The 27212-nt window shown below is 45.0% G+C and overlaps 1 protein-coding gene across 1 annotated transcript in view; it reads left to right on the top strand.

Moving 5' to 3' along the window:
- The window catches only part of BAZ1B (bromodomain adjacent to zinc finger domain 1B), a 45130-nt gene that overhangs the window by 4033 nt on the left and 13885 nt on the right, over window positions 1-27212 (top strand). Inside the window, exons 2-13 of the mRNA XM_082294932.1 lie at window positions 2681-2797; window positions 4900-5044; window positions 5839-6037; window positions 9866-9987; window positions 10784-10981; window positions 12133-13828; window positions 16102-16240; window positions 16724-16854; window positions 18175-18286; window positions 24732-24830; window positions 25243-25420; window positions 25868-26053. Of these exons, the coding sequence (XP_082151058.1) occupies window positions 2681-2797; window positions 4900-5044; window positions 5839-6037; window positions 9866-9987; window positions 10784-10981; window positions 12133-13828; window positions 16102-16240; window positions 16724-16854; window positions 18175-18286; window positions 24732-24830; window positions 25243-25420; window positions 25868-26053 (3322 nt within the window). The remainder of the gene's footprint in view (window positions 1-2680; window positions 2798-4899; window positions 5045-5838; window positions 6038-9865; window positions 9988-10783; window positions 10982-12132; window positions 13829-16101; window positions 16241-16723; window positions 16855-18174; window positions 18287-24731; window positions 24831-25242; window positions 25421-25867; window positions 26054-27212) is intronic.

Consider the following 27212-nt stretch of genomic DNA (forward strand, 5'->3'; position numbering starts at 1 on the left):
CTGGAAGGAAGGGAATCTCTTCACAGGTTTAGATAGGAGGAACTTGATAAATGTCGGGGGGAAGTAGACCTTAATTTTATTTTCCAACTGTATATTAAATGTATGATTGTAGTTAGGTTTTTTCTAAGGCCATGCTTTGAACCCTTAAGAAGTGTGTCTTTCCTTTAGTACTCATATTGTGGCTGCTGTAAGTCCTGCATGTCTAGGTGGTGTCCACAGATGCATGGAAGGAAACCGAGGGGGAAATGCAGAGGGATTGTTGGATGAAGCTGGAGATGACTGCCACTCCTGCATTTAAGCTCCTGTCTGCTGTGAGGATTGGATTTGGTTTTAATGCTGCTCTTTGTGGGAGAGGCACAGGAATAAATAGTATTATGGTTGCAACTTAGTCATTATTAAAATGATGAATTGAATCATAGAATCTCAGAATGGTTTGGGTTGGAAGGGACCTTAAAGCTCATCTCGTTCTACTCCCTGCCATGGGCAGGGACACCTTTCACTTGACCAGGTTGCTCCAAGACCTGTCTAACCTGGCCCCAGGGATGGGGCAGCCGCAGCTACTTGGGCAATCTGTGCCAGTCCCAGGTTGCTGTAAATTCAAAGAGGATTTCTAGTTTCTTGTTTGATTTTATTTGTTACAGTTTTTTTCTCTCCTAGCTCAGCATCACTACAACAGGCATCAGAGTGACACTCCTGGGCTGGTCAGTGTGGCTTTGCAGATGAGCTCCCTGTGAGCTGTGGTTTTTCCTTGGCTCTGCTCCACCACCGTGATTACACTTCCTGCCCCCTGCCCCACAGCACCTCTTTTTTATTTGGAAAATTTAGCATCTTTTAAACCCCAAGGAGGGTAGGAATGGACCAGAGAGCTCAAATCATAGTGGGGTGATGACTTGTCAGGTCTGTTCTGCTGAGGAGCAGGAGTCTCCACAAGTAGGATGAGCTGGGACACCATGGGATTTCTGCTGGATTTTGCAATGTGCTTCAGGAAAAGGGAGTACTGTGACAGACTCTTCTGGAGTTGGCTCTGTTCCTGGTTAATATCCTTGCATAGTGCTGCTTGCTGTGGCTGCAAGTTACTTGTACATCAACATCCATAATGCAGCTGCTGTACCTCGTTGTGCTTTACCTTGGGGCTGTGAGAAAGCATCTAAGGAAATTTGCTTTGCTGGAGTTGTAATTCCTAATAGGAATCTTAAAAAAAGGAAAAAACCAGGTTGGTAGCACTAAAACATTCTTGAAAGACAAAACACGTGTGAGACGTGCTGAGCGCTTTGCTGTGGCTTGTGGCTCTGCTTGTGCAAGAGTGTAGAGCAATCTGCTGTTCCCACAAGACTCTGGGAATCGCTGCTGGTGCGGCAGTGGGCTGAGCTGTGCCTGTACCCAGCGTGCCTTATGCTTCGTGCTGGCTTTGCCACTGTAGAGCATATGCAGGAGGAGCAAAAGGTGCTTTTCTTGCTTCTCTTAGAATTTCTCCTCTTAACTTCCCATTGGAAGGCATATGGCAACTTGATCACAGGGCAGTTGTGATAATTGTGCCTGTGCATCTTCTGTCCATAGGGAGTGTGAAGTAGCTGCTCTCTGTTTACCTTGACTGTTAATCACCACTCAGGTGGAGCAGGGAGAACAGCCAAAGATGCTCACAGCAGAGTGGCTAACCCCTGTGACTTGCCCAGGCACCCTTTAATCATGTAATTCCACCTGGAATAACATAACCTTGAGGCAGGTTGTGGCACAGGAGTGTCAGCACCTGAAGGGAGCCAACAAAAAAGACAGGGACTTTTTACAAGAGCATGAAGTGACAGAACAAGTGGGAATGGATTCAAATTAAAAGAGAGTAGATTTGGATTAGGTATAAGGAAGAAGCTCTTTGCTGTGAAGAGGGTGAGCCCCTGGTACAGGTTGTCTAGAGAAGCTGTGGAAGTGTTCAAGGCCGGGTTGGACAGGGCTTGGAGTAACCTAGTCTAGTCCCTGCCCATGACAGGGGGTATGGAACAAGATGGACTTGTAACGTCCTTTCTGACCCAAGCTATCCTGGGATTCTGTAATTCTATGAAACAGGTGATGGAGTTGGTGAGGGAGATCCTCATGTTGGAATGCAGAATGCTGCTCTTGTCGGAAACCAAAGGGAAAAATGGCCGTTCCAGGAGTTCCAGTTTCAAATGGTTTAGGTTTTTTTCTTCGAAAGATCGGGGGTAATGGGCACCCTGGTAATTTGCATCTGGATTTTGTAACACCACCATAAGGCATTGGTGGTAGCAGTGCCCCAACAGTTATTGTCAGGGATTTAGTAGCAATCCCTGCTGTATGCCCTGCATGTGCCTGTGACATTGATTGTACTGTTTTCCAGTGTATCAGACTGGAAAAGATGAAAAGTAAGTTAGCAATGCCATGAAACCCTCAGCCATCTGTGTTCCCCTTGTGCAGTGCAGCTGAGCTATTGGTGGTGTGGAACCTTCTGTGCCAGGATGAGCAGGACAGGCATTTTGGCCTCAGAAAGCACCGGTGCACTGGATTTAGTGCAGCATCCTCATGGTAGTCATAGGGTCAGACTGTACTAAAGCTGTCCTTAGCCTTTGTACACTCCAGTCATAAAAGTTTAATTAAATATTACTGGTTTGTGCTATGGTGATTGTGCTCTCCACTGCATAAATCCTGTTTTCCTGAGCTGCCACTCTTACAGAGAGTACGAAGCACGTTTAGAGCGATACAGCGAACGGATCTGGACGTGCAAGAGCACAGGAAGCAGCCAGCTGACACACAAAGAGGCTTGGGAGGAGGAGCAGGAGGTTGCTGAGCTGTAAGTACCAGTGGAGACATGGGTTTGTACCTGTTTTTAGGTGTTGGGCATAAGAGTGGGCTTGGGAATGTGTGTGGCTAGTTTGTGAGGTGAGGTAAGGAGCTGTAAGGAGATCTGGGGATTCTGGAGTTGAAATAGAGTCCAAATTTTACGCCATCACTAATGCAGTTGGGTAATTTACTTATTTAGTGCTGTATCTTGGTATTGAACCAAAATAGTTCAGCATACGGCTCTTGGCATATTTTAAAGCCCCTTGAGTAATGGGAATATTTCAGAGGGGAAAATAACAAATCTTGAACAATGTAAAGTAAAAATAGAGTAAAAATAGTCTGTTGAAGTGTTTGAGATCAGCCAGGTCCACACCTGTAATTATTTTCTCCAGATCTGCTTTAGAGTTATTGCACTAAATAAAAAAAAAGCTATAGTGAGATTTTGGAGAATCTGCTCTACTTGAAACAACAAGAGTCCTTGCTCTGTGCAGGTTGTGTTCCTCTGGGCTGCTGTGGCCCTGACCACCTCCTCTAGCCCACAGGAATCCTCGGATGAGATTCAGCATGGCCCTTGTCATGGAAGTGAATTTTCTGTAAAAGTGCAAGTCCTTGTCTCAACCAACACATATAATTTACTGTGTGATTACCAAATTGCAGGAATTATGCCAAACAAGTGATGTATTTCTCCGTTCTGTCAACTGATGACTTGGACTTCTGTGACTTTTTTTCCCCTGGATTTAAACTGCAGAGAGTGTCAGCAGTACCATCTTCAAGGTGGAGCTTTCTGCTGCTTCTCTTCTCATTTCTGATAATTGGTAAAGAGTTCACAGCCTTCTCCAAAGGAGAATTTCACCATCATTTGTGATTACTCACGACCTTAAAGTCAACAAATAAGAAACCCATTTGCTAATAGTCCTAATTTCTTTGAGGGGTGACACACTACTGCCTTCAGGATTTGCTCCCCGGTGTTCTTGTTTGAGAGGGCAGTGCAGAGCCAGCTCCATAAACTTACAATCCTGAGTCAAAACCCAGTGGTCTAGTGCTGCTTTCTTTTGGTTATCCATGTTGGATTGATTGACCACTTCTGGAAACCTTAAGAAATGTCAAGGAAATAGAAACGGGAGATTGCTCAATAACAAATTTAGCTATAGTCTCTCTGAACTGGGGGGCGGGCGGGGGGAGAGCAGGGAAAGATTCTGTGCAATGAGATTTTGGTCTTGTCTCTTTGAAAGAGGATGAAAAGCTTCCCAGGCAGTTTGTCTGCTTTAGTACCTGACACTAAGCTGGATAAAAAAAGTTCATTTAGACAAGTTGCTAAAGGAATACATTTGCTTATGGCAGTTGTAACACAGCACATGTAGCTGAGGGTTCTCAGCCACGGATCCAGGAATCTGGGAAACTGAAAGTGCTTTGGAAAAATGGAGTATTTTGTTCCTCCTTACGGTAACTTGAAACGGACTTCACTTTTTAGCCAGGAGGCTTTATGCAACATATTTCTTAGTACCCCTGTCAGCTACCTAACATCAGCTTTTAGAAGGGAAAGAAGGGAAGTCATTTTGTCACAGTCCTTTCTCTTCTTGGAATGAAAAAAGTTTGAAGATCGTGATGTCGTGAAACACACATGGTATTTTTCTCTGGCGAGATAATTCAATTGTGTAAACCTGCCCCTGTCTTTACTGTGCTGGCAGTCTTGTTGGGGAGAGAAGGAAACGCTTAATCTTCATCAGAATCATGGTGTTATTGGAAACAAACATTTTGAAGGAACAAGCCTCAGGATAATTGCATCATCTTGATCTATATTTAATATCTAACAGAGAAGCAGTAATAACCATCATGAAAGGGTTCACACTCAGTGCTGCTCTTCCTGAGTGTTTACAGTATTCCTTCTGGGAAGGACCAGGACAATTGGGATTTTCATGCCAGCTAACACCTGGGGGAGTGCTGGGGGAAGGGAGGGCAGCAAAAAGCCCTTGGATGTTTCCATGCTAATGGGGCATCTGCCTCAAACATTGTTCTGGCTGTTAACAGGAATTCCTGGAACTGGGAAATGGGAGGCTACTTTGCATTTGGGCTTTTACTCCCTGAATAATGAAAATTTCTGTGCTTGCTCAGCTTAAAGGAGGAGTTCCCTATCTGGTATGAGAAACTGGTCCTGGAAATAGTCCACCACAACACTGTGTCATTGGAAAAGTTGGTGGATGCAGCTTGGTTGGAGATCATGACCAAATTTGCAGTGGGAGAAGAGTGTGACTTTGAGGTAAGGATATGTTTTCCATTTTATCCCATGCTTCTGCACAGGGCTAATTCCAGACAGCTAAAGGCAGGAGATGGGAAGAATATGTTGACCACTCAAGTTATTAGAAGGGTGTGAAAATTTATTCTCTATAGAATCCCAATGATAGCACCTGCTTTTGGATGGAAAATGGTTCTGTAAGCCATACTTCTAGTGGAAGGTGTCCCTGTCCATGGCAGGGATTTGGAGCTGGATTATCTTTTAAGGACTCTCCAACTCAAGCCGTTCCAGGATCCTGGAATATTACCAAGAGAAAAATGACTGATCTATGTGTGTGCATGGGAAATAGATAAAATTGTTATGCTGCTTAAATATGTGATGGTCTGTGTATATATAAATACATAATTAAATTCAAAGAAACTAAAAATTATCTGTCATAATCTTTTCACCTGACACATTGCCAGAAGGAGCAGTAGTCTGAAACAAATGGAGCTTGAAGTCAAAGCCTAAAAATCTCTAAGAAGGCTCTGATTTGAAAATTCCCTCCAAAACTGGGAATGTTGATGAAAACTCAAACTTTTTTTTTTTTTTTGTGTTGTATGTGAGCAGTGTTTAGGGCATAGTCTCTAAACTGGGGTTGCTGTGAAACACACTTGCACCTTGTGCACATACTGTGTCCTTAGGCTGAGAAAGCAGCATTGGAAAACCCTGTGGGTTGGGAGTTTTGCTTTGAGGTCATCTTAGCTCATATTTTTCTCTTAAGCCCATTAGCTCACCTGTCTTGCTCAGGTTTGGTCTTCACCAATATTTCCATGCAGGTTGGTAAGGAGAAAATGTTGCCTGTAAAAGTTGTGAAAATACATCCCCTGGAGAAAGTTGACGAAGAGGCCTCAGAAAAGAAATCTGAGGAAGCCTGTGATTCTCCGTCCAGTGACAAGGAGAACTCCAGCCAGGCAGCCCAGGACAACCAGAAGGAAGCCATGCTGAAGGAGGATGACAACAGGAGGGACAGTATGAGTAAGTAGTGAGCAGCTTGGCAGTAGGTAGCACCTGGCAGTGAGTATTGGAGTTTATGTGCATGTTGGGGCTGGGCTGTGAATGTTTAAACAGTCTTGTGTGGTAAAAATCCAGAAGCTGTCCTTGTTAGTGGTGAATTTTTGGGGTGTCACTGCTGTTGGCTTTCAGCTGTTCTTGCCTGTTGTAAAGCAGAAAATGTGCTGTCATTCTAAGGTGTAATACCAAAAGCAGTGCATGAAATGTGTAAACTTCTAAAGTATAACAAGTGTATTTTTAAAAAAATGAGGGGAACAGCAAAGGTTCATTCAGAATTACAAAGTTCTGCTGCAATGTTCATCCTCAGAGGAAACCTCCCTAGTTCAAAAGTATGTTTTTTGGAGTCAGAGACAAGCTCTAATTCTCTTTGTCCCCAGTAGTTATAAAAAATAAGAGGTTTATTTTCATTTTTAGTTATTCTCTTTCCAGTTTTCATATGGCAAGACAAAATAATTTTTTTTGGTAAGAGTTCAAAATAAAGCATCATTTGAAACCTTGTTCCCCTTTCACGTGTTCCTCCTTGCTGCAGAGCTAAGTAGTGGTGTCCAAGGCTTTTCTTGACTCTGAGAAGATGTTGTTGAAAGAAAAAAAAACAACACCAAACAAACACTATAAGCTTGTCCTGTGCAACTTCTTAAAATGGAATTATAAGAGTCTTTAAAACAGATTACAAAAAGTGTTTTCAAACAAACCAACCCCAATCCCACAATATAGTTCTAACCTGGAGAGCTTTATTTTAAAGTCTCATAAATGAATAAACTGTTGGCATTTGTAAATAGTGACTCCAGCATATGGGAAAGTGTGTTTAATCTCCTCTGATGTGGGGAAGAGGAAACTTGGAAAATAGCCCAGCAAGCAAATAGCAAAGTCAGGAGTAGAAAAGAGGTTCTAATAAGGTCTAGTACTGAGCTTAATAATTCAGCTCTTTCTGATGGGTACTGGGAAAAGTTATGAGCTGTTCTGATTTCATTGCAGTGCTCTGTATAATCAGGAAGCAAAAGAAAGGTGTTTCAGAAACAATCTGGCCTTATACACATCATTTGAAGCAGTGGTTGTGCTTGGAGAGGGGCTAATGATGCTTTATTTATTTATACATGTATTTTTTGAGTGGTGGTTATCTCAAGATGCCGCATAAGAGGCATGGGAAGTACCTTTTACTTAAAAATGCTCAGTGACCAAGTTTACAGCAGCAGTTTTAGATCTGGGTGTTTGAAAAAGATTTACCACGATCCTTTGTGCATTGGTGTGCGGTATTCCAGCAGCTGTGGGCATTGCCAGTGCAGCACTCCATGATTGGATACTGCGGGAATGAGGGTTCCTGCTCCTGTTTCAGTCTCTGACTCAGTTGGTTCTGGCCTGTGTGTAGTCAGCTCTGTAAGCTGGGACTGTTCTGCTCTTTCTGGAAAAGATGAACCTCAACATTTTCCAGCTCAAGATGCTGGCAGAGTCATAACCTAAGCAGTAAAACACTCATTCTTTTAACTCTTCTACTTATACATATGCTGTTACTAAAACTATATTTTATTGCTAATGCTTTTATATTCTGGGTTATAAGAGAACATAGGCTCACAGTAACATCACTGAAACAAATTATTCCAGAGTTCGTTAATATAGTTACATAGCATTTCTTACAGTTACACAGCAGACTACAGAAGTAGGAAATGCTGGCTTGCTGACTTGCATCCACAGAGGCTGGGGGTTCCCAGCCACACTGACCTGGACTTTTTCTCTCTAATAATGTTCACACGTGGCCACGTGATGTGGGTTGAAGTCACTACACTAGAGTGAGTAACTGAAAGCAGTAACAAGCTCTGTATAACTGTGATGTAAGAGCTGTGTGTGCCTGTGTGCACACGAGGGGGCAGAGCAAACCTTGACAGTTCTGTTAATACTTGTGTCAAACTTGCTGGTTTTGTTGGAGGAGAAATGGGGCAGAGAAAGATGGTTTCAGTCTCTCTGCTTAGGAGTCTATTCTCCTTCAGAAGCTGAAAAAAAGGCTTTATACCAGCTCTGTTGCATCATTTGTGCAGTCCGAAGTGACTTTATATTTTTAGTTGCTTAGGGAATGAACTCTGGATAATCTGCAGGAGCAAGAGGAAAGGCTAGATTGTCCTGAAAATTGATGGTGAACTGAAGGCGGGTTCTGTAGCTTGAGCTGGACTTGAAACCAGTACTGCTCTGGAAAATCCGAAATAAAGTCAATTCAGGAGACAACACAATATAGATGCTTTAGAAACGCAGAATCAGCTGTGTTGGAAGGGGCCTTAAAGACCCTCTCATTCCAACCCCCTGCCATGGACAGGGACACCTTTCAGTAGACCATTTTCCTAGGAGCTCCATTTGCCTGGCTTTGAACGCTCCCAGGGATAAACGTATGTTTTATTACAATACAAGGCACCAACAAATTGAGTTGGCTTTTTAAAATTAACTTTAGGATGGAATGGATAGTAATTTCTTCTTCCTCACCCAAATATCCACGTGGTGTTTGATGGAATTCCATATAGTCATCCCTATTTGTGGAATCTAGAAAGTAAATCACAAAAGAAGAGGTCTTGGGTTTATACCATGTTAGCTGTAATGGTGCTGGAGCTTCAGTGCTCTATTATGTGATGCTGAGATCTATATATTTGAGTTTGATTTAGGTTTAACATCTGTAGAGGAATTCCTTGTGGAGCGGGGGCATAGGATACCCCAGGAGAGCTTGGGCATCCCAGGGCTGTTGCAGAAGTACCCCTGACAGGGCCTCAGGCTGAAGATAGGCTTGCAAGGCACCTGCTAGCTGGCAGCCTTGAACAGCCTTGGGGAAAGGTATGCACTGGTCAGCTCCCCCGCTGCTTCGAGGCTTTCTCATGGGAAAGGGGCGTGAACTTTGCAAAGTATAACTTGGTGTAAGTAAACAATAAAACTGGAGCACGATGCTCAAATCGTATCGGTGTTCGTGTTGAGTCCGGCTGGCTCTCCTGCACCCGGGACACCCCCCCTGCTAAAAACATCTACTTGTATTCTCTGTATATTTAGTAGATAATTACTCTTATCCCTCATCCTCGCTGTATTGTTTTCTTTGAATCCTACGAAGAAATTCTTCCCTGGGAGAGTGGTGAGTCTCTGGCACAGGTTGCCCAGAGTAGCTGTGGCTGCCCCATCCCTGGAAGTGTTAAGGCCAGGTTGGACAGGGCTTGGAGTGCACTGGTCTAGTGGAAGGTGTCTCTGGTCTAGTGAAGGGGGGTGGAGTGAGATGAGCTTTAAGGTCCCTTCCAACTCAAACTATTCCATGATTCTATGGTAGCCACAAATGTAAAACATTTGGAGATTGCTTTCTTCTTAAGACAAAATTGAGTCAGTGATTCCTGACATGGAATTATTTCAAAGAAGGTATGGCAGAGGCAGCCTGGGCTGTTGGCAGGAGTTCCCTAACCAGGTTTGCTGGTTGGTTTATGGAACCTGTCTCCCCTTCATAAATCTTACAGGTATTTTCTACCTTTGCACAGGTGGTTGCAGCTTACTGTCTGCAGAGAGATGAGTTTAAATGAAGATGGTCCTTTGTACTCCCTGAAGACAGGTGTTACCTCCTTACTTCAGAGCTGGTCAGGGCCTCCATTTCCAGCCTGTATCTTCCAGCTATTTCTAAAACCCAGTTTGGGTTATTTTCCTAATGTTCTAGTTTAACCAAACACTGTGCAGGTAGCGAGAAGTAGGATGCCCAGTCCAGTGGTGGTCTGGATTTTTGAACCTTTTTTTTTTTTTTTTTTTTTAACTGTAACAATAAGACAGTGTCTTGCTTTCCTTTTTCAGATGATCGAGCACGTAGGTCTCCTCGGAAGCTTCCCGCTTCATTGAAGAAGGAAGAAAGGAAGTGGGTTCCACCTAAATTCCTGCCACACAAATATGATGTCAAACTGAAAAATGAAGATAAGGTAAGTTGTCTGCTTGAGTTCTTTCTCTTACAACATGAATATGGAAGTTTAATTAATCACTGTTGGTGATTATACAGCGCAATGTAGTACTTTCTTGCTGGAATCATGATGCTGGATGTGGGATAGTTGTCTGAGGCTGAGCAGCCTGGCTGTTTCTATCTGTAATTAGGTTTTGTGCATGGAAACACTTGGTACCGTACACACTAAGTCACAGATCTTTAGTGTGGTTGCTGTTAAGTGCCTCGCCTCTGGTCATGCAGTTAATGAGACCAGTGAAATCATGAGTGGCAGTTGTTGCTCTTGTCCTAACCAAGCTGCTCTGAGTTGGAGGTGGCAGTGCTTTGGGAAGCTCTGGGTAGCTGCAGCGCTGCTCTATACTTTTTGTCTGCTCTTCGCTAATTTGACACGTGAGGCGGTGCTGACCTCAGTGAGTACCATGTGCAGAGCTGCTCCTCTGATCTCAGGAAAAAAATCAAGCACAAATACGTAAATGCTTTAAAGTCAGTAGCAAGCACAAGCTGGAGGAAGGTCAGAGATAAAACAGTGGGTTTTGGCAAAAAATCTGCATGATAAACCCATGGTTTTTACTGTTTTGACTGTCTGATTCTCCTACCAATCTCTGTGTGTCTCAGTTCTGCAAGTTCTGTTCGGTTTGGGTCTTTCCAAGAGAGCTTTGAATGAGCTTAGAGTTTTTGGACATGAAGAAGTACAATGATCCTGGTTCCTTTTAGCCATATGACCTGTATTTATATGTGGGTAGAAGTTAATCATTAACAGTGTGTCTGTTATCTCCAAGATCATCAGCAACGTTCCAGCAGATAGCTTAGTCCGTACAGAGCGTCCTCCCAACAAGGAGATCCTGAGGTACTTCATCCGTCACAATGCGCTACGTGCTGGCACGTGTGAGAATGCCCCATGGGTTGTGGAGGATGAGCTAGTGAAGAAATACTCTCTCCCCAGTAAATTCAGTGACTTCTTGCTTGACCCACATAAGGTAAGAATTCCTAAAAGTACCTGGTTTGCTTTCTCACCCGTTCCTTGGGTCTTGGCAGAGACCTCAGTGTGCTGGTTGGGTTTTAGAACCACAGAATCATTAGGGTTGGAAAAGCCCCCAAAGATCATCAAGCCTAACTGTTACCCAGCACCACCAAGGCCACCACTAAACTGTGTCCCCAAGTGCCACTTCCACATATCTGTTAAATCCAGAGGGAAGCAGAACAGGAAAACCTACTCTTTTGAAGGTTGACCTTTTGAGAGGTGACATGGCTTGAACATCTGAAACAGGGGTCTGCTCTGAAAATTTGAGATGCAACTGCCTTTTAGTTTTTCCAATAGTTTGCATTGCTTGTCTACAAGTAAAGATAGGATTTCCTGGTGTAACAGAAATGGGAGAGCCACAGTCCTTTTGTGGTAATGTCAGGTATTGGGCACAAGAGCTGGATGCATGTGACTTTATGAGGCCTGATTCGTGTACAGGGCTGCATTGAGTGATGCCAGATACTACAAATTTAGTATTGAATACGTACGCAGCAGGAATGGGTTCTTCCAGCCTTTTGTGCTAACCAGCCAAATATAATATTAACCAACTAAATGCTGTACTGTGAGATACGGTGTTTTAAAATACATCTTTTGGTGTAGAAAGCACTATTTTATTCATTTAGTAAGCTCATTTTTTCATAGACTCTGTCAAGTGTTGTTCTAAAACTAGAAGATAAATATTTGTTCAGGACAAGGGGGAATGACTTCAAACTCACACAGAGTAGGTTTAAGTGGAATATTGAGAAAAAATTCTTCCCTGTGAGGGTGGTGGGGCCCTGGCACAGGTTGCACAGAGAAGCTGTGGCTGCCCCATCTCTGGAAGTGTCCAAGGCCAGGTTGGACAGGGCTTGGAGCAACCTGGTCTAGAGTGAAAGGTGTCCCCACCCATGGCAGAGGCTGCTACAAGATGGTCTTTATGGTGCCTTTCAACCCAGGTCCTTCTCTGACTCTGATTATGATTGCAGAAGCCTATTACCCTTAATGCAATGAGCAATTTCATTAGAAAAAACATTAAAACATGGGCAAAAATAATTGATAGAAAGAGAGCTAGATAACCTTTATTTACCTTTCAATAGTAATACAAAATCATTCTTTCTTTAATTTTAGTATATGGCTCTCAACCCCTCAACCAAGAGGAAGAGCTCTCGGTCACCTGACAGAAAGCTTCCTAAGAAATCCAAAGCGGATGGACCTTCCCTGGGACAGCCACTGAGTCCAACCCTGTGGTGCCATGTGCATTTGGAAAAATCTATAATTGGCTCTCCACTGAAGGTGAAAAACTCTAAGAACTCAAAATGTCCCAAAGAGGAGCTGGAAGAGGTGATGAAAATTGTGTCACCTGCTAAACTTGGTTCTAACTTTCACATTCCAAAGAGGAACCGACTAGGAAAGGGCAACAACAAATCCTTGGACAAAAAGCAAAGAGGCAAAAGGGTTCTGAATGGACAGAAGTCATCAGGGAAAGCAAAGTCTCCCAGGAAAGGCTTGAAGACCCCGAAGATGAAAATGAAACAAATGACGCTGCTGGACATGGCTAAAGGTACCACTAAGGTGTCCAGAGCTCCCAGGAATTCTGGAGGCACCCCTGGATCTTCCAGGAAACCCCAGAAACACCTGCCTCCTGCAGCGCTCCATCTCATTGCCTATTACAAAGAAAACAAAGACAGGGAAGACAAAAAAAGTGCTCTTTCCTGCATCATCTCCAAAACAGCTCGGCTGCTCTCCAGTGAGGACCGTGCCCGTCTCCCTGAGGATTTGCGGGGGTTGGTACAGAAACGCTATGAGCTCCTGGAGCACAGGAAGAGATGGGCCACCATGACTGAGGAACAGCGGAAGGAGTACATGAAGAAGAAAAGGGAAAAGCTGAAGGAGAAACTGAAGGAAAGAGCCAAGGAGCGGAAGGAGAAGGAGATGAAGGAAAAACTGGAAAAACAGAGGAGATTTGAGGACCAAGATCTGAAAGGGAAGACATTGCCTACTTTTAAACTGGTTGATACTCCAGAGGGACTTCCTAACACACTTTTTGGGGATGTGGCCATGGTGGTGGAGTTCCTGAGCTGTTACTCAGGGTTATTGATGCCAGATGCTCAGTATCCCATCACAGCAGTGTCCCTAATGGAAGCCCTTTGTGCAGAAAAGGGAGGCTTCCTGTACTTGAACAGAGTACTGGTCATTCTCTTGCAGACCCTGCTGCAGGATGAAATTGCTGAGGATTATGCTGAGCTGGGAATGAAACTTTCTGAAATCCCACTCACTCTGCATTCCGCTTCTGAGTTGGTTCGCCTGTGCCTGCGCAAGTCAGATGTGCAAGAGGAAAGTGAGGTCTCTGATAATGTAGATGAAAGTAAGGATTCAGCAGCTTTTGAGGATAATGAGGTACAGGATGAGTTTTTGGAGAAACTGGAGACATCAGAATTCTTTGAGCTGACTCCTGAAGAGAAATTGCAGATCCTTGGAGCACTGTGTCACCGGATCCTAATGACGTACTCCGTGCAGGACCACGTAGAGGCCAAGCAGCAGGCCTCAGCTGAGCTGTGGAAAGAGCGCCTGGCTGTCCTGAAGGAGGAGAACGACAAGAAGAGGGCGGAGAAACAGAAGCGAAAAGAAATGGTGGCCAAGATCAAGGAAAACGGGAAAGAAGAGCATATGATGGGAAGAAATGAAAAGAAAAAGCACGAGATGATGAAAATAGAGCACCGGGTGGAAATCGAAGCTGATGATATGATCAGTGCTGTGAAGAGCAGGCGCCTTCTTGCCATCCAAGCCAAGAAAGAGAGGGAGCAACAAGAAATACAAATGAGAGGTAAGAAAAATTACCTGGTGAGTAGAGTGTTTGTGTGTTGTGGAATAACTTCATGGCAAAAATGACAGCCTGTTTTCAGAAGCATTTTCTGGTTTTAAGGGATTTGCTCACTGGAGATTTATAATTCAGCTGCTGTGGTTCCTACAGCAGCTTAAAATTAGTACATTTAAGAAAAAAGAATACCTACTTCGAGTTTTCTATCTGTGGGTGTCTTTTGTTCAGTACCTTTCTAACTATGGCAGGCCCACAGAGGTTGGACAACACAGTATCTGTTTTGGTACAGAAAACAACCAAGAATTTCTTATGTCCAAACATCATCTAGTTCTTGGGTACAGAGGAGATATTTCCTGCCTAAAAGCAGTTCCTATTGCTGCTGCTGGCTCTGCTGCTGTGCCCATGGTCAGGTTGTTGCCAAGCAGCCCTTCTCCCAGACCAGGATGTGGGCAATAAATCTCTGTTTATTGTTTCTTGCTTTAAATAATTAGTAATGGAGCTGTATTGTCTCGGTTTTGAAAGACAGGTGTCTGCTAAGGAAGGCAGAAGCCCCCCTTGAAATGGCAGATATAAGCCCTTTTCCCTCCAAGTTATTATATTTGATATCAAGGGCCTTTAGGCAAAGATGTGGGAAATAGGAATAACAGTTCTTTACTATATATCTATATATATATATATATATGTATATAACCAGTCAAACAAAACAACAATAACTATGGCAGTAACAGCACACACAAACCCAGTGCCAGCCTTCTCGGCTGTCAGGCTATTTCCCCTCGGGTGCAGTTCCGCTCGCAGCCGGCAGGGGCGCTGGCGGCTCCCGGTGAGCAGGGCAGGTGCGATGGTTCCCCCGCGGCTGCAGGGGGCGCTCCGGAGCGAGCTCGGGGAGCACGCGGCACTGGCGGCCTGGGATCCCGGGAAGGGATGGAACAAAGGCTTCACAAACCCCTGGGCAGCCGATCCCGGACTCTCAGGAACAGCAGGCTGGAACGGCAGGGATGAGCACAAATCCCGGGTGGCAGGCGAGATGTATCCAGATGGGAGAACCCCACGGATGCCCAGGCAGGCAGGGCGAGCAGGGCTACAACGCAGCGAAAGCTCGAAGCAGCAGCGGGGCAGGGCAGCCACAGCCCGACCTCCAGCAGGGCAGGGAAAGCGGCTTTTGGGGTCCCGGCGTTGTTTCAAGCAGGAAGAAAAAACGGCCAAAAAGAAAGAAGCAGCAGCTCCTTTCTCTGCAGCTTCTCTCTCCGGACGCTCAGAGCGAACTGACTCCACACCCAGGTGTAGACAAAGGAGTAGCCAGGCCCGCCCCACTCCCTTTTTGTCTTTCTTAAGTACAGCTATTTGTCCCCTAGCAACATGCATATGGGAGAAAATTCCTTTAACAGGAAAAAAACTAAGACTAAACTAAAACCCCAACATGTATAAATATAAACTGTCCACTCAAACCTCTCTAAATCATGAATTGCAACTCCAGACTTTAAGTAGTGCTGTTTGAGGAGTATGGATGTAAAGAGAGAACGCTTCAGAATTACAGTTTAGGGGGTTTATTGGTTGTAAATGTGGGTACTGGGCAGACAGAAGTAGACAGTGTAGCTCATCTAGGTTGTTATTTCCCTTCTGAAACAAGTGAGGGATAAGCATCCCTCGTGAGGCCTGGCTTTTGCACCTTAGCTGGAATGTGGGAGTATCTGTTCTGGGAGACCAAGAATCACAGAATGGTTTGGGTTGGAAGGGACCTTAAAGTTGATCGTGTTCCAACCCCCCCTTCATGGACAAGGACACCTTCCACTAGACCAGGTTGTTCCAAGCCCCGTCCAGCCTGGCCTGGCACAGGTTGCCCAGAGACCCTGTGGCTGCCCCATCCCTGGATGTGTCCAAGGCCAGGTTGGACAGGGCTTGGAGCAATCTGGTCTAGTGGAAGACATCCCTGACCATGGCAGTAGGGTTGGAACAAGATGATCTTTAAGGTTTCTTCCACCCCAAACCATTCCATGATTCTGTGATATGACGGTTTTTATCCAGGATTTCTTCAGCCCTGTTCATCCTTGCACCTTGAGTTCTTCATTCTTTTTATATATATATATATTTTTTTTTTTTTTTTAAAGAATGGTAGGCAGAAGGTAAACTGAAGAGTGTAAGGTTGTAAAGAATGTTAACTAAAATCCCTGATAAAACTATTTTTTTTTTTACTCCCGTGGTCTAGTAAAATAAAAGACAATATTGATAGCTGGATGCAATAAAGGAAAGCTAATGCTACTCTGTGCTGATTCCAACAGTGAGGATGGAGAAAGAAGCAGAGGAGGAAAGAATTCGGAGGCATAAAGCTGCTGCTGAGAAAACTTTCCAGGATGGAATTGCCAAAGCCAAGCTGGTGATGCGCAGGACCCCAATTGGCACTGATAGGAATCATAACAGGTGGGAAAGGAAATGACCATGGGCTTTCATCTCTGCCCTGAGAGAGGCACTGTGTCAGTTATGATCTCCCAGGAAGGGATTGATAGGGAGGGTGCATGGAATTGCAGAGGAGAGAGAAGGGGAAAGTGTTTGTGTATGTGGAGTGTAGTGGCTGGTTACATGCCTGGCTTTTTGAGGCCTTCCCATGGAGGTCAGGACCAGTGGAGGTTCAGGTGCTGGCATTGGGTGCTCAGGAACGTCATTAGCATTTTTTCTTTTTTTTTTTTCATGTTTGTTGCACAGGAATGCTCTTGGAATGGATTCTAAGCAAAGCTTTTCCTCTTTCTCAGCTGTGCTAATATAAATATATGCATGCATTCAGCTTTTAGTGCGTTGAGCACACAGAAGCTTCTCCCCTCGATGCAAAAAAAAAAAATGTGTGTGTATGTGTGTGTGACTAGCCAGAAAAGGAGACAGATACCTATTAACACACATTTCTTACAGGTACTGGCTGTTTTCAGATGAGGTTCCTGGCTTGTTTATTGAGAAAGGCTGGGTACATGACAGTATAGACTACAGGTTTACCCTTCCCCACCAGAAAAAGGAAGATTCGAAGAAGGACTGCAGCCCTGGAGGTATGGTCTCTTGAGGGTATTTCCTCTGCTCTATCTGATTGTCCAAATGGAGTCATGAGTGTGAAAGAACTGTCTAGTCCGAGTGTCCTGATGGGGATACTCTGATTTAAGCCTTCTTTTAACTCTAGAAGCCTGCACGCAGGAGGTGCTGGTGATACCTCCCTTCTGCTGCTGCAGGTCTGGAGACTTGCCTGCAGTGTTCCACCTAAGGACTGTGGGATATAGTCTCTCCTAGAAGTAGCGAGGTTGTTGTCAGTTGATACCATCCCTCTGGTTCACCCTGACCCTGCTGAGTTGCAGCGTGCCAGACCCTTGCACAGTTCGCCTGTTGTGCTGCAGAGTGCGGATGTCCATCACAGTGCTGATATTCCACTGGTGCCAAGACTCCCAGATCAGCCTGTGGAATAGTAACAAGCAGGGCAGTCTGTCAGATATGCACAGCTTTGCTGATTGAGGTTGTTTTGGCAAACATCCCTCTTGCACTTCCTCTCAGCCTGCTCTTCACCTTTGCTGAATGTGCAGGTGAGGTGCAAGGGACTTGCTGAACTTGTAGTGCTTCCTCTGTGATTTTGCCTGGCTGATGTGGAGCCTGGGTCCTGGAGCCTTGCAAACTTGGACATGCACAAAAATCCATCTGTACAGAGGGAAACTTAACAGTTCTGTGTGGAAGTAATTCTAGGGACAGAAGACCCTGCAATAATCTGACTCATCTGAGTTTCAGTTGCAGTCATTTTTTTCTTTTGGAACATCATATTCTGGCACTGAGTCCATCTGCAGCAGTCCTGCATGGGAGAGCTTACGGAGTTAGATCCAAGCCCTCACCTGGTAGGATTGTCTTAGACAAGGGACAGACTTGTAGAGGAATGGAACAGGGCAAATCTACAGTGAGATCCTTCATCCAGGTGTAACTTTACAGCCACCTGTGTCTTGGTGACTGATTGAGCTGGAGGTGCATCATTCCAAGCTCCTCCATGGGTATATTTTCTTATGTGAACTCTTTCAAATACTGACCAGCTGTGTTCCTTGCTTCCAGCTGTTTTCATCTCTCAGCTGCTGCCCCAGCCAATGGGCAGGATTTCAGCATGTTCGTTTGGAAACATAACAATCAAAGGCATAAATGAGCAGAGGCTTAAATTCATGTCAGAGTGTTCATCTCATGTCTGTGATGCTCAGAAATAAAAACTCAGGCTGCTTACACCTCCTTTGGTTCTCAAAGTGCTTTGTTAGTATACAGCTAAAAAGGGAAACTAGTTTTATCTATTTGTTATGGTAGGAATGCTGCTCAGAAATCTACCTGAGCCTTGTGCATTTCTTTTGCAGAGAAGCGGAAGAGCACAGGCAGTGACAGCCGAGGGAACAAGCTGCCCCGCTCCATGCCCACCACAGACCTGCCTGCTGAGACCACCACTCCCAAGCAGGGCCAGAACTTATGGTAACACACTTTCATGGCTGCAAAGTACTTCAAATGTCGATAGAGGTCAAGGAATCTAGACAGATTTCTTTTGCTAAACCCTGCTACAAACCTGTTTCTCTTTCAGTGCTGAGCAGTTGGGTTGGTTCAGCAGCTCACCAGGCCTCTGTTGCTGATATTATTGCTGCCCTGCTAACAGGGCAGCCAGTCCAAGAGCCAGTGGAACCATCTTTCAACCTAATCAATCATACAAAGCCACTATAAATTTAGCTGTTAAGATCCTTCTTTAATGTATTGCTTTTTAAATATTTTATTCTTCCATGTTGACAACCTGTTATCCCTTTAATGCTTCCCAATTCCAAGCAGTGTCTTCTAAGTGAATCAAATCTACCCTTGAGCATGTTTGATTGTAACTTGGCCCTACCAGTGTCCTTAAATTCTCCTGTGTTGAATGTTGCTCTGTGTGGTAAGGAATGCTCAGCAGTGTCCCCATGCTAGAAAACCCTGGCTAAGCTGTACCTGTTAGCTGCTGTGGAGCACTGTGTATTTTTTTAGGTAACCCTGAGGATAACTGTCACAAACTATATACTCCTGCAGCTCCTGTCTTAGCAGTGCCCGTCCCCTAGAGTTCCACTGCTGACACACAGAGTGGGATTGCTTGGTCTTTGATAGATAGAGTTGAACTCGTCTCCAAAGAATAGTTGCCAGTCAGAACTACTTTACTAAATGTGTACCTGCTCCCCCACCAGGAATTGTAAAAGAGGCTGAAATTGTGGGTGTCTTGATTTATCTGAGCCATCAACATTGAGTGCTGACTCTTGGTATTGCTCTGCCGCTTCTTTGTCACGGCAGCAGGTCATAGGAGATTACAGAGTTCCTGTGCTTTCCTTCACTGCCCCATCCTCCCATGACAAATCCCCACCCTGTTACTAGTCTGGGCCTTGGCATATCTTGCCACGTGGCCAAAATTCAGGCAATTGGGCTTTCCTAGGGAATGGGTGCTGCACAGGGAGTGTGATCCACAGGGACAGTGTGATCCACAGGGAAGTCCTCTGCTCTTCCTAACTGCCTCCTCTAACACCTGATCTTCATTGAGCAGAGATGGCAAGGTGTGTTCCAGGAGAAGGACCAATTCCATGAGGAAAACAGTACCTTAAATTTAGAGCACATATTGCTAACACTGAAGGGCAGCATAGAGCCAAATTGGATGAATTAATTAACACAGAATTCCTTCAACTTGTGACTTCAGGCTGAACTTGAAAAAGCACAGTATTTGGTCTGCTCAATCAGGTTGGCAACTCCCAACAACATTCTGAGGAAGATCGGTGTGGTGACAGAGGCAGGAGTGCTGTATGGTGTAACCAGTCACAGCCTGGGAGGAGCAGCTCTTAGAACCAGGTCCTGCATGTACTCAGTGCTGAATTACGTTCTGTCAGAAGAGCTGCTTTATATGGAGTGACCATAATGGATGGTATTCTCCTTTTATAAAAGAAAGCAACAAAAAAAATTAAGAAGCTGCTTTTAAAAAAAGCTTAACAGTGGCAGCCAGAAGCCCAAAACGCTTTCAAAGAGATTTGCCTTAGAGTTTCCATACTAAATGGTCAGAGCAAGTGCTGCCTCTTACCTTTGGAAAAAAAAAAAGGGTTGAGGAGCTTGGAAACAAAACTGTAGCAGCAATAACAAAACATTCTGAGTGTGGTTCACATCAGGATAAGGAAGCTGTTAAAAGTAAGAAAGCCTACTTAAAACCTGTGGTGAATCTAAGTGAAAGATACAAAAAGAATGATAAAGTGAAGTACAGACTAAGGGCAAAACAATTTTCTTTTCCCCTTGGGGAACAATCCTTCTTCACAGAATCTATTGTTACAGCCTCTGTCTTAGGAGAAGAGGGAAGCTCTTTGCATGAGAGAATAATTGGCTGAGAAATACTAAATAAACTACAGAAATGCTCCAGATTTGTGTATTCAGCAGGGAGATGGAGAGCAATGCTAGAGGGAACTGGGGAAATCTCGTAAAGAGGTTTTCTTTGATAGAGAAAGGAGGGATCAGGAAATGAAACTGGCAAATGGCTGTTATGAAGTAGAGAGGAAAGTGCTGCAGCTGAGGTGTACAACTGGCTGCTACCAACTGCTGTGGATCTGTGAGTTGCACCTGTTGGAAGCACTAGTGGACAAATTGCTGAGACAGGAGTTCATTGAGGAGTAGGAAGCGCAAAGGTAATTGTCCTGGCACACGGAGGAGTCCTCAAACCAGCAGATGCTGCAGTCTGAAGGGGTAGGTTGATGAACTGTCACTGCATACCTGCTCTGCCTTTTGGCCACTTGGACATCAGACACTGAGCCGGGGGTGGGGGGCGGGTTGGGTTTTGGCCTGGCTGTTATGCTGCAGTGTCCTCAGTGTCCGTCCTTTCTCGTCCCTGCTAGGAAGGACTTTTAAGTGCTGACAGTCACAGCACTTGCTGTTTTTTCATGAGGGTCTCATGCCTGTGTGCACTGTTCTGCCAGGCAGGGGCAGCAGTGCAGGTGGATCTGAGCCAGGCATGGGCCTGGAGCAGGGGCACAGAGGAAGCTTCTCAAAGGACACATAACCCCTTCTATTTGAGTGCTGTGCTGGCTGCCTCTCACTGACTGACAGAGCACCCAAAGCCATGCCTGCAGCTAAGCAATAAGGTCTCTCAGCTGAAAGGTTTTTCCTTAAGGGCCTGGAACTGCTTAGTTTGTTTGCTAAGTACCTGTCTGACAGCTGCCACCGTCTACATGTAAGCTTCCACAGAAAGCCAAGTGACAGGCTGGGAGCTGTTATTTCAGAGGATAGCCAGGAACTAGAACTTCCCTCTGAGGAAATCCATATTGCTATTCCTGTGTTTTCCTTTAGGGCCATTGCCATTGATCTCAAGGACTGCTCTGAGCATAAATAGTTATGGAAGAGTCTCCTCTTTGGCTGCTTTTTGCACATTGTCCTTGGACACCCTGGGGAGCCCCGAGACCACACTGAAGTCCTTGGATATCTATATGTCCTGTTGTTTAGGTACAAGGACTTGTCCAGCTGTAACTCATAATTTTGGCACACGCATAGGAAGTTTCATTTCTTTGTGTTCTGCTTTAAGTCCTGCTGTTTGTTGGGATGTGGGATTGAGTAGCCTCACAGTGCACATAGAGCATTTTAGCTTTACCCTTTTATGCTTTAGAGTGATGAGACGTTGCAATTAAACACCAAATTAACTCTGAATAGTTGTATTTCACAGTCCTGCCCATTTTTCTCTTGAGGATGGGAGCTGGTAGGGCACCAATAAAGGGAGAAACGGATATATTCTTCTATCAAGAGTTACACAAACAATATCTCAAGGAAGTGGTTCTGCTTTCAGTACTTTGTCCCCAAAAAGAAGACGGTCCAGTGTTCTGTCCTAAAAGTGCAGAATCATAAACACTTGGTTACTTCTGTCTTCTCCAGACAGATGGATCACTCCTCTCTTCACCTTGCGCTCCACTTGCACAGATGTTGATCCTTATTAAAAGTCTCCTTGTTCTGGGCACATGGGCTCTGAAGAAGTCACTGTCCATACCGTAGCGCTTGCTTTGTACTGCTTGGTCTTTCCTGCAAGAACCATGGGGGAATCACAGCCTTGGCAGGATATTAGCATGCAGGAGACTTCTTGCTCATCCTGGTCAGAAAGCAGTTGAATTTTGGACACAGTGGCATCTCTGCAGAGTAACTGCCATTGTTCTTCATCTATTAGGAATTCAGCATGGTATGGCGGGTCCCCTCAGCAGACAATTTGAGTTAACCATGAGTGGGTGCTGACAGACTCCATTCTCACACCTATACTCTACAGATGGAGTTCCCTTGTTTCCACCAACCCTTCAGAGCAGGTACTGGTCCTGGGCTCCTCTAGATGTTGTCCTCTTAATTTCGTCGTTCCTTAGTCCAGGTTTTAGACCTTTCTCTGTCCCTTTTAGCCTGTAGCCTGAGAACAGGTGTAGGAGTATTCAGCCTGAGTGAATACTGGGACCTCCTTTTGACTTGATGCTTGTGCCATTTGTCCCTTCTATTCTGGTTGCTGACCAGCCTGTTGGCTTGTGCTGCCAGAAATGTCAGGAGAGAATCTAGGCTGTTCTTCAGGAATGCAAGACACCCTTACACCAGTCAGGATTTCCCCCTTGTAGATCACTTTGAAGAGCCCTACCTGGTCTTGACTTTCCCAAAGGGATCTTTCCCATCCCCCTCTGGAGTGTGTGATTAAGCTGTGTCAGGCCACATGAAGGGCACCAGCTGTCTTACCACTGCACTCTGTAAGACTCACTTTTGCCTTCCCCATTTAAAATGCCAGCCCTGTCTTACCATGTCCATGCTCCCAGCCTGGAGGTGGTTGAGCTCCAGTTGGAGGTGCAGGTAGTTCCTACAGGTAGGGAGTGCCTGGAGCTAGTTTGGGAAGCAGGAGCTGTGGCTGCAATAGAGCAGCAAGGGGTCACTAATCAAACTAACATGATATCTCTGATGTGTGTGTATTTTGCAGATCAGGCTTTGAGTTCAGGCTTAAGTAGATCAGTTCCCTCTCCCAGAAATCCCAGTCCTTACTCTCAGGGTGAATTGGGAAGACTTAAGTACCTGTTGCAGATGTTCTTCCTTCCCTGTCCTGTGTCCCTTTTCAGCAGGAACAAAGTTGTGCCAGGGCTGAACTCTGGCCTTCTTCAAAGGGTGGCAGCTGCTTTCTGCAGCTGCCCAGCATCCTGTGTTGTCTTCCCACCAAAATACTGGAGTATGCAGTAGCTACATGATGACTGTTTTCAGTGCCCTTTCCTTTTTACAGTGTGATGAAACAGTGCAGTGAGTTTCCCCCTTTGATTTGTCTCCATGGGAGAAAACAGGGAAGGCTCAGGCATGGTCATCTTGGACATTTTTATAGCTGGATTTCATGGTGTGTCACCAACAGTGTCTGATGTTTCATCACAACCTGGGCAACCCATCTCAAGGTGTCTGGGAAATACTCCTGTGCTGGGTATCTGTAGGGCAGGTGGTTTGGAGTGTGATTTGTGCCATTCCCAGGTGGTGACAGATTCTAGTGGGTGAAGGATATCTGAAGCTGCTGTGTCCTGTTCCACAGGGAGGGGTGCAGAGAGTAGTGGTGCCCAAAGGTTTTGATCTCAGTGCAGAGTGAGGATGCTCCGCAGGGTCAGATGTACTGAAGAAGGCGACTGGCTACAAAACATTTTCCTTCTGTTGTTGAGCAATCAATCCTATGTTTTATTAGAGTAATGAATTTCCTAGCTGAATGCAAATTGTGAGGCCATTGCCCTAGGAGTAGAACCATACTAGAATTATGAAATATTTTCAGATATGGTATTTAGTAAGTATTTCTGCCAGAAAAATAAGCATTGTGGAGATGGGTATTCAAGAGGAGCCACAACAGTATCTTTCTCTAGTTGTTGCTTGGCTCATCTGAGCATGTGCCCGAGAAGAAAGATTAGATCTGGAATCTTCTGGTAAGGATCACAGAGTGGTCTTTTGCAGTTGTTTCCATATAAGGTTGATTCTCCTATCTCCTGTCTTCCCTCTTCGAATGAGCAATCCTTTTATAGAAGATAGGGAATTAGTCATATTTTCTGCAAACGACCTCTGTAGCTCAGGTTGAATCCCCATCCCATCAGGTGAGGAGGCTCCATGGCTTCCTGAAAGAAAAGAAGGAAGGCACAGAATTTCAGGCTGTCTTAAAACTCATTTAAATGTACAACCCAGCATGCAAACGTGATTGTACTCCAGAACTGCAGAGAGGATACCTGATTTAGAGAACTCTGCAAAAGTATTCCCTTTTTAGATTGGACTAACTGCTGATGGCCATAGCTGTCCTCAAGGACTCCTGAGCAGGAAGGTTTCAAGTTAATGAATATGGTTTTCAGATTCTGCACTTGAGCTTTCAAGTTTGGGCAAACTTAGAGAGCAGGGCTTGTGCACTTGAAGAGACAGAGCCTGCACAGGCACACAGCTCCAGCAGCAGCAGTTGTGGGATCAGCCAGGACATCCCCTTTTTAATCTGGGGACTTCCAGTTAATGAAAGAAAGTATGATTAAATTGCCATGCTCTCAGTGCGTAGTGTGTTAGTCTTTTCTAGTACATCTAACATGACATTCAGATGACTTAAATGAACTGCAGAGTAGTGAATGGAATCACTGGGGTAGACAACTAAATTCAAATGCCAACATTTTAATAAATTTAATGGGGAAATTACATCTGTAAACCAGTTCTGTGTTTATTTTGATTCTGTTTTTCTTACCCTGGAATTGGCTACATTTGGGAACCTTGAAACGAGGCCAACCTGAGTCAGAATTCTTCTACTAGCATTCCTCCATGGGGTCAGGATATAGGTTACCTCTTATCCCTGCCTACTGATCCTTGGGAACTACTTAGAAGAAGAAATTGTATTCTCACAGAGATACCTTAGGTGATCTTGGTACATTTTTCTATCTTTCAGGTTTCTCTGTGACAGTCAGAAGGATTTGGATGAGCTGCTGGATTGCCTGCACCCCCAAGGAGTAAGGGAGAGCCAGCTCAAGGAGCGCTTGGAGAAAAAGTGAGCCTGCTCTTTTTCTGTGTGTGCCTTCTCCGAGTCAGAGCATGTCCTCAGCACAGAAATCCCTGCCATTCCTGGGGCAGCATCCCAGGCTGGGCTTTGATTGTTTCTGTGCTGAAGAGGGGAAGACGTTGAGGTTGAGTAATTGCTGGTTTTTCTTGGGCAGTTTCTTGATAAATAACACTCTGAATGGTGAGGAGGTTCTGTCAGTCTTCAAATTGCTCCTTGAAACTAGGAACAAAGGCAGTGCCAGTTGCTCTGAGCCAGAACTGCCACGTGCCTTCATGTGTCTTTCAAAGAATGTTCTGCACTGGTGGAGCTCATAGCCCCTGGTGGAGACCATTGTCCCAGAGCCTGCCCAGCTTCCAGGGCAGTGCTCTGCCTGTACTCAAAGGTTGGTTTGATTTTCCAGGTATCAGGACATCACACATTCCATCCATTTGGCTCGGAAACAGAACTTGGGCCTCAAATCTTGTGATGGCAGCCAGGAGCTGCTGAACTATCTCCGGAGTGATCTGATTGAGGTTGCAACGCGGCTGCAGAAGGGAGGCCTGGGATATGTTGATGTGACACCAGAATATGAAGCAAAAGTGAGTGAACAGGCAAAGTACTGAACAGGACAAGTGTGAGATGATAATTTCTGTGGAAGGTCTTCAGTCTTTTGTTCTCCTCAGACAAGAGGAGCAGGAGATCAGTTTTCTCGTTTGTCCTTTAAACAATTATTTCAAGATTACACATCTGATGGCTTGAGGTGTAGGTGGGTCATAGTGTTGGAGCTGAGTGTCCTGTTCAATTGTCCTGTTTCCATATTCTCATGACAGGCTTCTTTATGGAGCAGAACTCCATAGCTGATTTTTGTCTTCTGTATCAAAGCCAAGCATGTCTTGTTGAGACAGCAGCAATAGGCTGATTCCATAACCAAGTGTGGCAGGTAACCACACTGCATTAGATACCACAAGTGTCCATTTGCAGGCCCACTTCAAGCAGCAGAGAGAGTAATATCCAGCTGTTACAGGGTCGTATCCTCTTCCCAACAGGTGTACTCGCTGGAGAGCCTAAAGGATTTTGGAGAGTGTGTGATTGCGCTCCAGGCTGGTGTTGTTAAGAAGTTTCTGCAAGGTTTCATGGCCCCCAAGCAGAAGAGAAGGAAACACCAAGGAGAGGATTACATTGCCAAGGCTGAGGAGATAGATGAAGACAAGAAAATGGCAGAAGAAGCCAAGGTATTGTTCACCTCAGGGCTCTGTTTCGGTCTTGCAGTAGAACTCTTTCAGCAGTAGCAGTACATTTCATGGGGTACTAAATCTTGAGCAACTTCCTCCCATTTCAGATTTATAGTTGAGTGGGTTTGATGTTTATGGGGCCAGCTGTTTCCTGTTTATTTTGAGGAGTAAATGTATGGGGAAAATAAAAATCATAGTGAGGAGTTACTTAATTTTCTCTCTGGGAATAGGAAATGGGTCAAGTTCCCTCCATACAGTTCCTCTTAAATAAAAGTACATTATGGAGTGTTTTCACAGAACTTAACAAGAGTCATATCTGTCAGAGAGGACTGATGGTGCTTTGGTCCACAAAGAGAAGGAGACACATAGTGAGGTTCTGGTGACTGCAAGGGAGTGAGATTCAGGTAAATACCACATTAGGCAGAGGGAGATGCAAGTTGTTGTATGTGTGGGGGCACTTGGAGAACTGTCTGGACAAACAAGCAAGCTGCATGTGCCTCCAGAAGAAAAGTGGTATTGTGGGTCTAAATACCTATCCCTCCTAATCAAAGGGATGGAGAAGGGCTGCAGAGGATTGGGAAGGGTACTGCAGGCAGTTCTGCTGCACCAGTGTTTCACCCTAACAGAGGTACTTGTGTTCACGGGTAGTTTCTGTGCACTAAGTTGAACAGGACATGAATGCCCCATGAGAAGACTTTTCCCACTGCCCTCAGCTCTGCCCTGACTGATCACTGACTTCAGCAGAAGCAACAATACCAGAATTGGATCAGCAGAAGTACTTGAAAGCCCCAGCTTAAAAAAAAAAGAAATATTAGGTGTTTACCTGAAAGAGTAGGTGGACAAGAAGGGTGGAGAGAGACATAATGACAGGACAAGGGGGAACGACTTCACACTGATAGAGAGTGGGGTTAGAGTGGATATTGGGAAGAAATTCTTCCCTGTAAGAGCGGTGAGGCCCTGGTACAGGTTGCCCAGAGAAGTTGTGGCTGCCCCTGGATCCTTGGAAGTGTTCCAGGTCAGGTTGGATGAGGCTTGGAGCAACCTAATCTAGTGGTAAGTATCCTTGCCTATGGCAGGGGGTTGGAACAAGATGATCTTTAAAAGTCCCTTCCAACACAAACCATTCTGGGATTCTGTGACTGATGCTGGGGGTAGTATT

This window comes from Coloeus monedula, assembly GCF_965178545.1.
Source record: "Coloeus monedula genome assembly, chromosome: 20".
NCBI classification, from domain to species: Eukaryota; Metazoa; Chordata; class Aves; order Passeriformes; family Corvidae; genus Coloeus; species Coloeus monedula.